This window comes from Condylostylus longicornis, unplaced genomic scaffold (assembly GCF_029603195.1).
Source record: "Condylostylus longicornis isolate FDR11 unplaced genomic scaffold, ASM2960319v2 ptg000272l, whole genome shotgun sequence".
Lineage (NCBI taxonomy): Eukaryota > Metazoa > Arthropoda > Insecta > Diptera > Dolichopodidae > Condylostylus > Condylostylus longicornis.
The window spans coordinates 5,517-22,500 of NW_026578236.1; the positions used below are offsets into that span (position 1 = coordinate 5,517).

Genomic DNA, 16,984 nt, shown 5'->3' on the forward strand with positions numbered 1-16,984 from the left:
AACTTTTAGAAAAGCAGATTTAAAGCCCAATAGCTTAAGAATATAAAACGAAAAGAAAAATGACTGTTACAAATTTTGTGCTGTTTTGAAACAGCAACGAGATTTAACGATATTGAAAAGTACCTGAGACTTGTACCTGAGAGTTGTGAAGTTACGGCGAAGGAGTGTGCTCAGAGGAGCAAAAATAACGGGAGTCATTTTAAATTTTTTGCCTATCTTCCAGCAATTCCGACGATTTTGCCAATTATGCCTAACAGCAGATCTTTCGAAAAATCGTCGCATTATAATTTGCAAATAAAAGGTAAGTGAACTTTGAATCGAATTCATAAAATTTTCTTACTTGATGCGAAAGACTTGCTGTTTTAATTTACAGTTAAATCGTTATTGCGCACGTTATGTAATTTTTTAAATACCTATATATGAATATTTTGTGGGAAAAGTAAAGATAACACTCTTCATTTTCACAACAAAAAGCTTAAGAATAAAATAAATTTATCATTAAAAATGTCACTTAAAAACGCAAAGCATAGTACAAATTAGAAAATGAAAATAAAAATAGGATATATGAAAAAACTCTAGGGATATCATTCAAAATAAAAATTTCAACTAAAGAATTATGCAGTACCTTGAGAGAAAACGTAACAATATGTATTGATTACTATGTCGAATTAGATCTCTTAAAATCATGAAAAAGTTAAACGAAATCTAAAAGCTAGAATAAACAAAATTTATTAGTTCTTCCGTTACCATAGTTATATATTGGCCAATTGTTAAAAAAAATATGCGAGTTAATGATTTAAAAGAAATTTAGAATACTGCACAGTAACGAAAACTTTTTAGCTTTAAATTAATTGATAATTTACTTACCGAGCTGAAAAATTATTAATTGAGAAATTTAATGAGATCGAATATTTATGTTTTCGTTGTGGGTTTGTATTTAAAATGTTTTAAATAAAAATTTTGCTTTGCAATGTTTTGTAGTTAGCAACTATGTGAACTGTAAGTGTAATTTTTTATATCATTAGAATTTTTGTTTCAGTAATAACAATAATAGTGGAAAATATAGCAATTAATCGCACAGTTTTAAACGTAATGTTATACATATTTTGTTGAATTTATTGAATTTTTGTTTTTCAAACTTGTCTCTACTGGTTATAAAAATTTGAAATCTTGTCAAACATGAAAAGTGTATATATTATAACACTTTCTTATTTTTCATTGTCTACTATCATTCACTTGTTATTATTCGTTTTTAAATGGTTCAGCAATAATTTTTGTAAATCTTTTTCAGTACCATCCTTTAAGGTTTTTTATGTTTCGTTTTCTTTTCATTTAAGAATAACATAAAAATAATAATTCTCTGCTTCTCTCTTCTGATTGTAGCTATTTCTGATTCGTGGTTGAAAATATACATACTCCCTGTTTCCCTATTGGTTCACGCATTGCATTTGTGCTAAAAAATTTTTTAGTTTTATTATTAGGAGGTTGAACTTACATTTTGATAGCACTACTGGACTGTTTAGCATTAGTTGAGCTTATACGGAGAACAAAAATATATGTGAACTAAGTACTCTGCTAAAAAAAAACTTTTGCGTTAATTGAAGTTACATTTAATCGCTAGTCTTATACTTTTCTTTTTAATAATTTAATGTTGAAAAAATACAAAACCAGACTGTATAGATTTTTAAAATCAAATACCTAATTTGCGAAATGTGAAATTGATACGTTTTCGGTTATATATCCCGTTTTATGCAATTTTAGGCTAAAAATTTTTGCTTAGGAAATTTTATTTAAAAGTGTACAGTGCAATGTTGTCATTTACTGGAAAAAAATCATAAAACATGAGAATTTAGATAAATGAAAATTATAAATTTGAAAATTTTTGCCTCAAATTTTTGGATGTATTACACATATGAAAGAATTTATTTTTTTAAAGTGCTATAAACAACAATTGAATCAGTTAAAGGAAAAAATAATATTTGCTTAGCGTAGTATGCAAATTTGTCCACAGTGGATTTCTTTAACAAAATGGCCGTTGGACCGACGGAGGGAACTAATCCTCCACAATCGTTGGCACGTCATCATCAAATCGTAGCACCGAGTCCAATTCTTGCTGTACCAACTTTAGCATTTTCTGCAACACAAGTCGAAATCGTTTGCAAAACTTTAGAAGAATCGGGAGATATTGAAAGATTAGCAAGATTTTTATGGAGTCTACCAGTTGCTCTGCCCAACATACATGAAATAATCAATTCTGAGTCTGTTTTAAGGGCAAGAGCCGTCGTTGCGTATCATGTGGGAAATTTCAGGTTTGAATTTAAAAGATTAAAATATTACACTAACCTATCTTAAATTATTCTTTCGAACCAAAAGGGATCCAATTCATTCATTTCAGTTTATTTTCACAATTAATGAAATTAATTTTAATTTAGTACTCTAAATCATGTAAAAAGATCTTTGCATCTAAATACAAAATTGAAAATTCCAGAAATTCGAATAAGATATTTACTTTATTCGAATTTATAATATTGTTAATTATGTTCGTGTATAATTTATTTCTCAACTTTAAGATCTTTTTTTAATAGTCGTTCTTTTCCATGTATAGTACTAATTAGGAAACTTGAAGGAGCAGTCAATATAGAAAAGTAGAAATACTATTTGTAATTTAAGTCTGTTAAGCATTAATTTTTTTTGTTTGAGTAACAGGTTAATTTTATTTACGTTTTGCGATGTTTAGTTTTTCAATTAAATGCTTTTGAAAAATTTTAAATAATTTAGGATAATATTTAAATAATAGTTAATTTATAAGTTAGTATGAACTTTTTTGCATTATTTTTATTTCGTTTTGCCAATTACAACTCAAGGCTTTATAGGAAAAATCTAAATTATATTAGTTTTTCTGAACTTAATTAAAGGTTTAAAACTTAATGAAATGGTTTTTCTTAATATTCCAATAAAACTTATGAACAGATTAGTCTTGTATCGCCTTTCAAATTAGTTTTTAAGAAATTTCTTTAAAAAAAAAAAAACGAAATTCGAATTGTCATATTGGTAATGTTTACCTCCGTTGATATTAAAAAGAAATCATTCTTATTTTTTATCTCCTTTGAAAACATCAAATCAGAGCATTAAATTCTTAAGTGGTAAAACTTTATGTTTCTTATTTAATTATGCAGTTTATTTTGAATTTTTTCTTTTAACGGTTATAGAATATTGAGATATTTCAAATGAAGTATAAAATTTTATTATTTTTGCGTTGAGTATACAGATTTCCCTAACTAAGAGAAACAAAAAATTTGCAAAACAAAATTGTTCTTTAGATTTTGATCACAAATTAGAAATTATTGAGAATCATAGCACTAAAAATAAATAAAGTAAATAGAGAAATAACGAAAATTTTTGAGTTTATAAATTGATATAACGCTTTGATATTGAAACATTACACAAGCGAATATACTAGTAGGGCCAAAGTGTTTGAAAAAATTCGTTGAAATTTCTTGCCATACAATTTCAAAAGTAGTTTGGCATATCTAAAAAAATATTGAAAACACAGTACCGAAATTTTGCATAAATTATGGTTATATGGCAACTTAAAGTAATAGTCTGTTCCATACTCAGCTATGACATATTTATTCGCACATAGGATAACAATTTCAAACTACTTTTCAAAAATTTGGTCCTAAGATTTATGTATCTTCAAAGCATATATAAGGTTCAATGAAAATATAAAACTGATGTCTAACAAAATTAAATGCAAGAGAATGGTTGTTTCTTATATGTGGAATAAAACGAATCGATATAGTAAATGATCCATTATGTAATGATTTAGTATTGTATAATATTTTGACGAATTGCTATAAAAATCAGTCTTGTTCCTTTACTCAATTCAGTCTTACAGATAAATTTCTCAATATAGTTACAGTACAGTCTAATTAAATATTTAATTAATATGGCGATTATTCAGGAGAATTTAAGATATAAAAATATTCTAATGGAATATTTACTTACAAACTAACATTTTCTTTTTCAGAATTTCGCATTTTACATTTTCATAGATTAACCGGATATTTTCGTTTTTAAGGCTAAGAAATGCACGTTGATAAATATTTTCTACATCGGAGCAAGAACATGTAATCTTGTGCCAAAAATATATATAAGCAAAAGATGTATATTGGCACATAAGATAGGAAAGCACATACTTTTGCTTTAGTTTTTGAAACATTGCAGCAATATATACCAATACTATTTAGAGGTCTAAGAGTCTGAGATTATGAGTTAATTTTAAAATAGTTCAAAAAAAGAAAAATACGGCAATATCTAGGTTAGTATCGATCCAATAACCTTCCGTTTATCAGACTACCACGCTACTCACCAGGCTACGCAGTAACTTGAATTTCCCCTTATCATTCCATATTTTATTCATATTTCGTATAACTCTTCAAAAACCATCCCATTTCACATTATATATGTATATATATAGCTACTTCTCAGGTTCCAAAAAGTACGGGTACTTCTAGAAGGACTACGGACATGGGACAAAAGACATTAGATAGGTTTTTGCCTCTAGGGTTCCAGAAAAATTATTGATTCCACCCACCCTCCCCCTTCACCGCCTCCCAAGATGCTTTGTTACCGCTTTTACAAAATGGTACTACATCCTGTAGGGGTAAATTTTTTTACTAATTTCGGTGCAAATTAATAAAAAAAAAATTTAAAAGATTTATAAAAAGAATAGAAAGAAAATTTAAAAGATTTAATAAAATCTACACTGTTTTATAATAAGTATGTACCCATTTAGTTATGTATTGTTTTCGCTATCTGGTGCAAAATGTGTTAGTAAGCAAAACATAAGTGTACACTAAATTTCTTGACAATATATTTTTAGGACAAAATTTTATATGTTATAAAGTAAAGAAAATGTTACTCGTATTCTATTGCATTAAACTTCTTATAAATAGGGTATTTTCAAAATACTATTTAGAACGGAAACTCGCTGATATTGATTTGTTAGGGTAAAGCTTTTTTAATTTCATTGTAAATAAAAACAAAAAAAAAATAAAATTATCAATAAAAGTTTATCTGACAAATTTTTTTAAACAAATCGCATTTTACAGGGATCGAACTTGAGACTTTTTGCATAGAAATTGTGTGCCATACGCATTACCCTATAAACGTTACTTTTAGTGTTAACTGTTTATACGCGCGTTTTATTCGCATGTAAATCCAAACACATATTATGTGCATGAATTTTAGTAGCGAATTTTTTTTTGCGTAAGCAGTAATTGATCACTTAAAATGCTTATTGTCAAAGATATTAAGCATTTTAAGTGATCCTCGCTTAAGATTGTTAAGCGAGGTTCTGAAATAAATTACTCAAAAGATATTAGATCTCAAAGCAACTAATTATTTGCTTAATTATGTACTTTTTCGTAATCAGTTTAAGAGCTTTCCTTATTTTAAGTTTTATCTTATAAAATATTAGGAAAAAGACATATCTAAATGTATATTACGGGTGCGTTTTTGAAGAAAAAAAAGTAAACTTAAAATATCTCACATACTGAATGGAACACCATTTCAAAATTGCAGGCATAATACTTGCAAGACTTGCAATGCAAGCACACACGACTAGTTTTATATATTATGTATGTATTCTAAAAATTTGAATTGAATGGCTGGGCTCGGTCGAGTAGTTGCTATAAAAACCCTAAAATCAAATATAAAATAGGTTTTAGAACTTTGCAGTTTTGCGTTCAACTATAGATCAAATATATTCTTGAAGTTTTTTTGGAATGACATGCAAAGTTCGTTTTGGTGCTCTAAGTTTTAAATATTTTAAAAACTATTTTTATAGTCCGATTGTCGAAATGTGAGGTAAAATAAAGTTTTTACTTGTTACATTTATAAGTTATGTATGCTTCGCATTTTTTTAATTTGTTTAGTTTTTAATAAGACTTGGAATATTTAAGTCAATGGTCTTTTTTATTGCAATTAATAAATTTTTAGTCTAAGTAGAGCAAGCATAGTGTTTAGTTTTAACTAGTTTTGGGAATTTATGACCATCCGTTTTAGGTTTAGTAACGGTTTCCCACTATTGACAGTTCTGACACATTTCATCTCAATAAGTCGAAAGTTAATATAATCAGCTAACATCGATATTTCTTGCGCCCTGTTCCGCGAACCCTTTTAAAATCTATTATTTACAAGACGATGTCACCCTTAGCGTGTACTTTCAATTTGAAATTTGGAAATCTAATACATATATACATACACATATTATTTTTACTTTTTGCAATTTTCCAAAAAAAATTTTAAAAAAGGGGCTTATTAGTTTCACTCTGTCCGTCAATTCCTGTGGACACGTTTACACAACTTCTACTCCGAAGGTAGAAAGCTGAAATTTCTTATATAGATGTAAATAAAAAAGAAAAAAGAAGAAAATTATTACCTACCTCGCCTTTTCTGGGGGTTAGGTTATAGTCGCGAAACAGCCTTTGAAATTTGTAAGTTCCAATTTTTTGGAACCTTATATTTCTGAAGGTTTTTCAAATTTCTATAAATGCAGAAAGCTAACGGAAAATACGATAAAAATAAAATTTGTTTTCTTAACTCAAGCAACTAACCCTTTAATTCGAACGTTACGCTAACGCTCTTTCGAATTTTTATTTTAATGAATGAAAGTCATTTTAATAATGTATTAGCTACATAGATTTAAAGCAGTATTTAATAATACTACATAGATTTAAAGCAGTATTTAAAAATCTATTAGCTTTTAAAGCAGTATTTTGACGTATTGGAGGAAAAAGTTATACATTACAAATTAGTTTGACCCAACTTTGTTATTTTTATTACAATTTTTAGCTTAAGTACCTTGCAATCAAAATAACATATTATGTTAAATTAAAAATTTTAACATTATATAACATAAAAAGCAAATTTAGAAAACAAATGTGAATCTAAAATATACCAAAATACCATACCAAAATTTGAATCTAATTGAAAATTACAAATAAATTAAAAATGATAATACAATATTTATTTATATTAAAAATTTAATAACCATTAGATAAAGCAGAAAAATTAATACCTGTAATACCTATAAGATAACATAAAAGCTTTTTGGACTTGAAAGTTATGATTTTGAGCACTTTTGAAAAAAAAAGAAATTTGCGCCCTTACTTGTTCTTCCAGTAATGCAACCTTCCTAGCTCTGTAGAGAACTATGGTAGGGTAAAGCTCCAATATTATTAATTCTAATATAAAGCTCCTTATATTAGAATTAATAATACAAATGCAGCAAAAATGATATAGCTTAATTGGCGAAAAATTAATATTAAATATGAAACGCAATGATATAAATATATGTACGTATAGCATCTACACGTTTTTGTAGGACCTCAAATGATTGATAAACTGCATATAAATCTTATTCAGATCTTCTTACTTTTCTGAAGTAGTTATATTTATATTTACACACGAACACGTTTGAGGGTACCAGAAGCACCCGTCTTCAGTGTTTAAGGAATCGAATAGAAAGACAAATTTGTTTAAGTAATTTTTTCTGATTATTTAATCGGTTCTTAAAACTACTACACATACATAACGTACTTTAAAAAATTCAGTAATTTAAAAAAAAAACAATACATTGTACATATATTGCAGCATCTTAAAAAGTTAACAAATCAAAAAGTCCCTATATCGCAAGTGAAATCCTGTCTTTCTAGTTATTTAACTTTAAAAAAAGTTGATGTTTAAAAATTTATATTGAAATAAAATTATTTTTGTGCTCTCCTTGAGCATGGGTTGATTCATTTGGACTCAACGTGTCAAAAATTAATGAAGAAGTCGTAACTAACAGTAGTCAATCTGTTAGTAATATTTTGAAATGAACAGGAACTTAAATTTTATAAAGTTCTTGCAGTTCTAAATTTCATGTGGTTTTATTTTACCACCTGGATAATATTTTGGGTACGATGATACTAACGCTCTGCAAAAATACATTCTTATTGAAGTAAAATACTCGCCATGCAAGTTATACTCTATATAAGTGTAAAAACAAAACCAAAGTGGAACGACAGCGACGGACTATTTCCGTTCTTATCCCAGGACAAAAAACGGACCGGGAAAATCAAATGTCCAGTATTTTGCATATAAAACCGCACACGCATGGTGCCTAACACACACACCTGATGATAACAAAAAAACGCCAGCAGCAAAACGAGTTTTTAGGTTCTTTCAACGCCAACTGTAAGCCACGCTTCATTCTGGGAAGTCCCATTCATATACACACATTTTTCCGCGGTAAATCGCCCATGTTCTGTTCTAAACATATATCGTCCTAATGTTATAATATCATATTTCGCAAGCATTTCGCATACCAAAAAAAAAATCTGATGTGGTCAGCACTTAACCGACCTCAATGTGTATTGTCTAGTGAGATGTGTATTAAGTGAAAATGTTACGGAATATTATAAAAATGACTATTGAATACTTCTTTGCAATTTTTTAGGCACTGGTAAGCTTATAGTTAACATACCTAGAAAAATGTAAATTTGGCTCTTACTAGAATTTCAAATTGTGCTCCCCGAATTCCCTGAAATGCTCGCCAGTTAGTTTCAGTAACAAACAGAACTCAAATATCAAATTTCAAGAAATTCCATCACTTCGTGCCGTAGATGTGGTGAAAAATGTAAAATCGGCCTGATCTTTCCAAAAAATTTATATGTTCATTGTTTTAATACGAGGAATTCATATATTAAATTTCAATGAAATCGGTTGACTATTTCTCTTTATATACGCAAAAATGTATATTTGGCCCGTAGTAAACTTCCAGTTGCTGATATCGGATTTCTTCCAAAAATTAGGAAGTTTCGCGGACAGTCGAGCAAGGCTTATATATGAAATTTCAAGCAAATCGGTTGAATATATTCTTTAAAATGGTCTAAAATGTAAAACAGGCCCGCCAAAAAGTGCAGATTCCGAGGCCCGATATATCCTAAAAGTTGATCAATCCGTGGCATGGTCGAAATAAACCTGAATATAAAATTTCATTAAAATCGGTTCAGCCGAACTTGAGATACATGCGTGCACACACAGACCGACAGACCGACAGGTTGCTAAAAATAGTTTACTTACACTTCCCTACTATGGAGAAGTACATTCCCAAAGAAATTTCGATATGCAAAATTTGTTGCCATCACATAACCTACCTATTGAATACGCAATACGGTCGGTAATAAAACAATCAAAATTTTGTTTTGTTAACGGTAAATTCCATGACATTAAAAAATATAATAATTTTTCTTAACTCACACAATTAACCCTTGAAATCAAAAGTTGTACTAATTTATTTTTGCTTTATTTCAAAGACTGCATAAATCGTTTATCGTATAATTTCGTATATGAATGAAAATAATTTTAATAGTGTGGTAGGTATACATAGACTGTATTTAAAAGCAGTATTTTCACTTTTTGAAGGGAAAACTGCTACAATACAAACCATTGGTTTGACCTAACTTTATTCATTTTCTTTTTGTGTGTTATTTCTTCTGCAAACGTTGGAGATCTTACTTGGGCTAATACTAATACATTATTATATTCATACATTAATTTTTAAGAACTTTTTAACCTTGTTCAATTTCGGTTTCTAAATGTGGCAATTGTACACCATATCAATAGACATACGTTGCTCGAATAATCTTTTTGATTTTTGCATTACGATTTGAAATAAATCAATGATCCAATATTATTAGAATATCGTTTTAATACGAGTATAAGAAAAAATAAACTGCATTGAAATAAAAACAAGCATTAAATACGAAACCAGTTGTTCTTGCTTTTGAATAGCTCAGTAGAAAGCTTGGTGATTACTAATGAGTAATTGAACTTTCTCTTTTTTCAGTAATAATATATTGCTAAATTTAAAAATACTCCTTTTTTACTATTTTTTTTTTTTTGCACCACTGCTTCCTAATAGATTTAACCCTTCTAATATGAACGTCTTAAAATATATGGCAGAAAACAGGTAGAAAACATTTATACGTTAAATTAATTTTTGCTCCTTTATTTTAATTTTATACTGTTATGAATTTAGTGATTAAATTTTATTGTTATAATTATAGTTTTTTTCATATGATTTTTATTCATGTTTAGGGAACTGTATGCAATAATAGAAAACAACAAATTTACTAAGGCTTCATATGGAAAGCTACAAGCAATGTGGCTCGAAGCTCACTATATTGAAGCGGAAAAATTACGTGGGCGATCACTGGGTATGTAATTTTATTAAACTATTGATTTATGTTGTTTAAAACAAAGTATATCTTTCTATGTTTTGATTTTCTTTTTCATTTAAATAAGGACCTGTTGACAAATATAGAGTTAGGAAAAAGTTTCCACTTCCACAAACAATATGGGATGGGGAACAAAAAACGCATTGCTTTAAGGAAAGAACGAGGTCGTTGTTAAGAGAGTGGTATCTCCAAGATCCATACCCAAATCCAACTAAAAAAAGAGAATTAGCAAAAGCCACAGGTCTCAATCCCACTCAAGTGGGCAATTGGTTTAAGAATCGAAGGCAAAGAGATCGAGCTGCTGCAGCAAAAAATCGGTAAGATAATATAAATACGACGCTCATTATTTACTAAAAATGAACAATAGAATAATACCGTGTGGTTCCTAAATTAGTTCTAAGTATCTATTTCATTCTTGATCTTAAATTCTAAGTATTAATTTTTCCTTGATCTTAATTTATTCAAAAGTTCATAACAAAAACATACAATATATACAAATAAAAAATACACAATTTTTTATTTGTATATATGAGAAAAATTAAACAAATTTATATACATATGTATACATTACATAAATTTTTTTTTGTATTCGTTTTGTTGTTATTACCGACCGCATTGTGTACACAATAGGTAGGTTTTGTGATGGTAACAAATTTTGCTTATCGAGTTTTCGGTGGGAACACACTTCTCTATGGTAGGAAAGTGTATATAAACTATTCTTATTAATCTGTCGGTCTGTGTGTGCACGCGTGTATCTCAAGTTCGGTTGAACTGATTTGGATGAAATTTTATATACAAGCATATTTCAACTGTGGCACGGCTTGATCAACTTTTGGGATATATCAGGCCTAGGAAATTGGAGTTTTTAATGGGCATTTACATTTTTGTTCGTTTTGAAGAAAATATTCAATAGATTTATTTGAAGTATTATATATAAATTTCATTCGCCCCCTAACTTTTGGAAGGAATCAAATGTCAGCAACTGGACGTTTACTGCCGGTCAAATACACACTTTTATGTATATAACGAAAAATAATCAACCGAACAACAATGAATCTACAATTTTTTTGGAAAGATCAATCATTAATGATTGATCCCTGGTGTGTTACCAGAGATTACTGACAAACTCTTCGTATACTTCGGAGAGCACAAAATGAAACGCTATTAAGAGCCAAATTCACTATTTTTTAGGTATGTCAAGTAAAAGCTTATTACTCGTAGTGTCCTTAAAATTGTAAAGAAGTCTTTCAAACGCATTTTCATAATCTTCTGGAATACTTTTATACTGGAATAATAAGATTTTTTAAACTATTATGATTTGAGACAAATATTACTAAAATACTCTATACGATGTCTCGGTAATGCATTATTGAATTACAGCAGTAATTTGAATATTCTTTACCTCAATGTTGCATTCTTGAGGGACCAATTCCATAGGGTGTTTTACATTAGGTTGCACATAACTTGGGAAATGATTCTTTGGTAAATATCCAGCAAACAAAACTATAAGTGGGTTCGAGGGGGTGCGTGTTAGAGGTTTTCTGAGCTCAGATTGTTGCTTCATATAACAATCAGTCCCAGATTGTTGCTTCATATAAAAAAATGCTAATAAGTTTGCAATCATGCACCACGCATTAGTTATTAAGAATAATTGAGAGATCTTCATTTTTAGCACTTTCGAAAAATATTTTTGAAAAAAAGTCCTTATTAATTTCACTCTGTCCGCCCGTCCATTTTTTAACTTATTATTGCAGTCAAACAATATGCATTTTTCAAGTTTTGCTAACGCAGAAATATATTGGCTGATATCTTTTATCGCGACATACCATACTTGAACTTTAAAAAAACAAAATGGCCGTTTAAATTTTCCGTTATATAAAATTTTTTATGTAGTTTTTCTTCTAGACCCCCGATTGTAAGAGCCTAAATTTTTACCAGCTTTTACACTCTAATAAATAGTTTATTTCGTTAGAAGAAAATTTTTACTATCTCCACGAAATGGATACATATGGAGATTGAATTACATATATATATTTCACGGATAAAATGCATTTGCTCGTGAAAGTGGTTACTAAATAATAAAAAATGGTATTAACTTATCTTAAATCAATTTTTATTAAAATGTATAGGTTTTTAAGGGAAATTAAAAATTTTTGACTGTTGACATTTTCCTCAAAAATTTACCTTAAAAAAAGTGAAAAGACCAAACAAGATAAAGATTGTTGTGGTATCGATATCATAGTATAACAGTGTTCGATGTTATAACAAAAAATACTTTACCCTATGAACTAATTGAACTGAAATTTAAATCTTCGAGGAGATTTTCTACAGGGTTAACTATGTAAGTGAATCAGAAATGGGTAAATCTTTTGTTTAAAAAGAGTTATTAAGCATTTGTAACTGTATAATAATAGTACATGAAAACTCCTTTATATTTCGATTTTATCGCATTGTATTTTTCGTTTTAAAAGAACAATGATTTTCAAAAAAAATAACTTTTTTAAAAGTCAACGATTTACATACTGTCAGATTAGCCAAAGTCACAAATTTGGAAAAATTTATTTTTTTTTAATTTTTCAATTTCTTTTTTTTAAACTGCGGAATTTTTGAACGAATTTTTTTGTCTTTAAATTATGTCCTGATTTAAACTATTTTTGAAAAAGTTTTAAATAGTAGAAATTTAAAATATTAAATTTCTACTATTAAATTTCTACTATTATTTTAAGGTCTTTATTTGAAGGTCTTTTTAAATTTTTATAATCAAATTTATATAAAAAGTAAAAATTCAAGTTTTCTTCAAGATTTAGAAAATGAGCCAAACATGACTAGTTTCAAAGAGAATGGATCGTGATTTTAAAGAAAAAAAATTGGCTACATTTGACCCATTTGGACTAAAGTGGCAACACTGGTGGAGACCTTTTGTGAGAAAGATCTCAGCAGACTAATATTCGTTTGATCGTAAATTTGCAAAATTAAATGCATGGTTATTTTGTACGTTATTTGGTACGTTTTTCTATAATATTGCAAATGTTTTTTTTTGTATTTTATAATTTAAAGATTTTGAGTTAACGTTTTATTATCGTAAATAAAAATGATGTAATTTATTAATTATGTTGGTTTTATATTTTTATTATTTATATTAATTAATACATGGAAGTGTAATCAGTATTAGTATTAGGAAATTAATATATGGAAGTATAAGTAGTGTATATAAACACAAGCAATACAAAATATAGCAACTCAAATAATAAAAATAACTAATTGTGGCAAATATAGACAGAATAATAAGGAAAAAAACTATGAGAAATAACTTTTTGTTAAAGCGCATTTTCAGGGTAGTAAAAAAAGCACTTCGATAAAAAAGTTTGTTTTTAGCTCTTTTTCAAAAACATTTTGAAAAAAAAAGTGCCTGTTAGTTTCGCGGACAGAGTGAAACTAAAATGCTTATTAGTTTCACGGACGTCTGTCTGTTTTAAAATTTCTACACCCTCGAAGATAGAAAGCTGAAATTTTATATGTACGAAGATTTTTACTAAAACTTACTTCAGTAGAAGAACATGTTTACCTATCTGCGCTCCTTTAAAAGTTATACCCTCAAAAACCCTAAAAATGCCCCTTTTTGACTATTTGTAGCAGTGAAACCGTAAGCATTTTTCAAATTTTGCAAACGCAGAAATATAGTGCTTGCACTATCACGGTTTACCACATTTGAACTTTAAAAAAGCAAAATTTTGATATCTTTTTTCTTCTAGACCTCAAGTTGTATAAGTCTGAAATTTTAACAACTTTAAGTTACTGATAATAAGTTAATTTTAATAGTTACAAGAAAATTTTTTTTTTCACCTTCGACCGCTCTCAAGTTATCGCCTCGTGAAATTTGTAAAATTGGAATTTTTGGTACTCAATTTTTTCAAAACAGCAAGCTTCTTCAAGAATCTAAATGTTTATTAATGCAGAAAGCTAACGGTGAATTCCATGCCATTAAAAAATGTAATTAGTTTTCTTAACTCACGCAATTAATCCTTAAAATTGAACATTATGTTAACAACTCTTTAAATTTATTTTTGCTTTATTTCAAAAACTGCAAAAATCGTTCATCCTAAATGTATGCAATTCTTGAAATAGTTTCGTATATGAATGGCACTAATTTTAATATTGCAGTAAAGAGGTGGGAAACCTTTTTATCCAGTAAGGCCAAAATTCAAATAACAATAACTAAGAAACCGCATAAGCTTTAATACCAATAAAAATAGCTTATGTACAGTTATTGCTGTACAAATTCCATTTTTTGATTTTAAATACGGTTTTTATTTATTCCAGATTAATTGTTTTTTTATTTTGGAATCAAAATTTTTTATGCATACGTACATAAATACACATAAAAATAAATAAACTTATATTAATAAAACAAAAAACAATTCAATGAAAAGTGAATAAGTTAACATAAATAACAAAAACAACTTTAAATTCATTGTTTAATAAATAAAATTCAAGTTAAACTATATTTAGTGAGATATTTGCATTTTTTTCTAGTTGTAAGCAATTGAATATTTAAAGGGCATACAAATACAAAGAGTGGCGATGTGGGGCCGCCCTAAAACTCTTCTAGGCCACATGCGGCATCGAGGCCGTAGGCTTCCCACCTCTTATGTTGTAGGTATACAAAGCTAGATTGGTTTTAAAAGGAGTATTTTCACTTGTTGAAGGGAAAAGTGCTACAATATAAACCATTTGTTTGACCCAACTTTATTATAGATAACCTTTTATTTTATAAACATTCACCTATATAACCTTTTTATTTTATAAATAAACCAAATATTTTTCCGAAACAAAATATATTGTTGCACTATTAACTACACGCATTTGAAAAAAAAGGAGAACTCTTTCGAGCAAAACTAGAAAAGCAAAGCATAAACTTTGTTTATAAAACTTTTTGCAATGTTTCAAAACTTTCATCATATATGTACTTGGTCGCAATAATATAGCTACCATAATTATTTTCGTCTTTTCGTATGCCTTATTTTTTTTTTATTCTTTATTCAACATAATTTTTCAAAATTCAAAATTTTAATCGGTAAATAACTTAATAATATGTTATTTTGGGTATAAGAATTTATTTAAAACGCGCTTTATTGTTATTTCTTAAAAATTCTAAAAATTTAACTATTCTTATTCCTCATAATATACATTTTTAAATATCCTTAAAAATAATTGATAAAATTGAATTTTTTTAAAGAAAACTAAAACTGTGTTCAAAAATTAAATTACAGGTTATCTAAGATACTTTAGTATTGTTTGATATCTTGCAATTTGATTCTTTAATTTTTTCGTGAACTTAATTGATGTAGTACATACTCGTAAAATGAACAATTCCTTCTCACATGGCATATTTGAACCAAAGCTTTTTATATTTAAATTACTGTGTCAGGTTATACTAAGAAAACCATTCTTTAATTGTTTTGGCAAGTTTAAAAGTAACTTCATATTTCTTTTTAACTAAACTCACATTCCCGATTTCGCTACGAGGATGAATCACAAATTAACATATTATATGCCCATTTCATAAATTAAATTGTAAATTAATCTACCTTAACTAGTTAGTTAGATTTTAAAATCGTAAATTTTAACATATTAAACAAAAACTCGAGAAATTCTTTTTTAATTACATCTTTCAGAAATTAAGTCTTGATTTATTTTCCGAAAGATGTAATTAAACCCTTTATGTGAAATTTCAAACAAATCCTCTATGCGAAATTTTGAATGCAGCATGCCTTCTGAATCAGATATGATTGTTTTCTTCTATTTCAAAAAAATTAGTTTTAATGTACTAGTCTATCTCATTAAATTATATACAAATGTAACTCTCAAACTTCAAATTTATACTTTTAGGGTACAACAATGCAAGGATAATGAAATGTTAAATTTAGCACAACAAGATAGAGATATGATCCTTTCTCCAGTTCCTTCAACAGCATCGGATTCAGACATATCACTGGGGACACATTCGCCAATACCAAACCATATAGCATTCCAGAACAGCCCTGATTCAACGTCAAATAGTGTTTATGACAAAGATGAGAGTTTTCATTTGGAAGGAGATTTACAAAAAGAATTTTCGTCTGGCTCAAAATTGGAGAGCACAAATACATCTCCTGGATTAGTACCTTTTAGAAATGAAGTTAATTTCTTTTCCGAGCGTTATTTTCAAAATTTTTCATCTCTTCCTAATTTTCAAAACTTTCCAATACAGCCTGCTGTAATACGTCCCAACCCACAAACCACAACACCTCTTGATATTAATGTATTGAGCCAAGGGCATGCAAATTTAAGATTGTCCGCATATACAACTGCTGTAAATATTTCACCACCCAAAATTCGAATAAGTACTCCAGCTGTGTTAAATTCAAATATTGCAAACAGTGTTCAAAATGCTGATATACCCACAACAGTAGTTAGTGAGAGAAAACAACTCTTAAGTGTACAATTTATACATCGACCATTTTCAACCTCCCCTCCCCCGCAAGCTACAGAAATAACGTGAAAATAATGCTGATGAAAAATTTGCGATGGCATTGAAAAACTTAAACATGATATGATTTTGCAGAAATATAATTCATAATTATTAACAACAAAAACATTAAAGAAAAATTAAAAAAAAATGTACATTTTTTAAGATATAATTGAAATAAAGGAAG

General features: G+C 28.2%; 1 protein-coding gene across 1 annotated transcript in view; it reads left to right on the forward strand.

Annotated features, from left to right (window-relative positions):
• The first annotated feature begins 1,523 nt into the window (after positions 1-1,523).
• The window catches only part of LOC129616665 (protein Optix), a 15,472-nt gene continuing 11 nt past the window's right edge, over positions 1,524-16,984 (forward strand). The window contains exons 1-4 of the mRNA XM_055532296.1: positions 1,524-2,309; positions 10,150-10,268; positions 10,357-10,606; positions 16,179-16,984. The exon at positions 16,179-16,984 is cut by the window's right edge and continues 11 nt beyond it. Coding sequence (XP_055388271.1) covers positions 2,029-2,309; positions 10,150-10,268; positions 10,357-10,606; positions 16,179-16,830 — 1,302 coding nt within the window. The 5' untranslated portion in view covers positions 1,524-2,028 and the 3' untranslated portion in view covers positions 16,831-16,984. The remainder of the gene's footprint in view (positions 2,310-10,149; positions 10,269-10,356; positions 10,607-16,178) is intronic.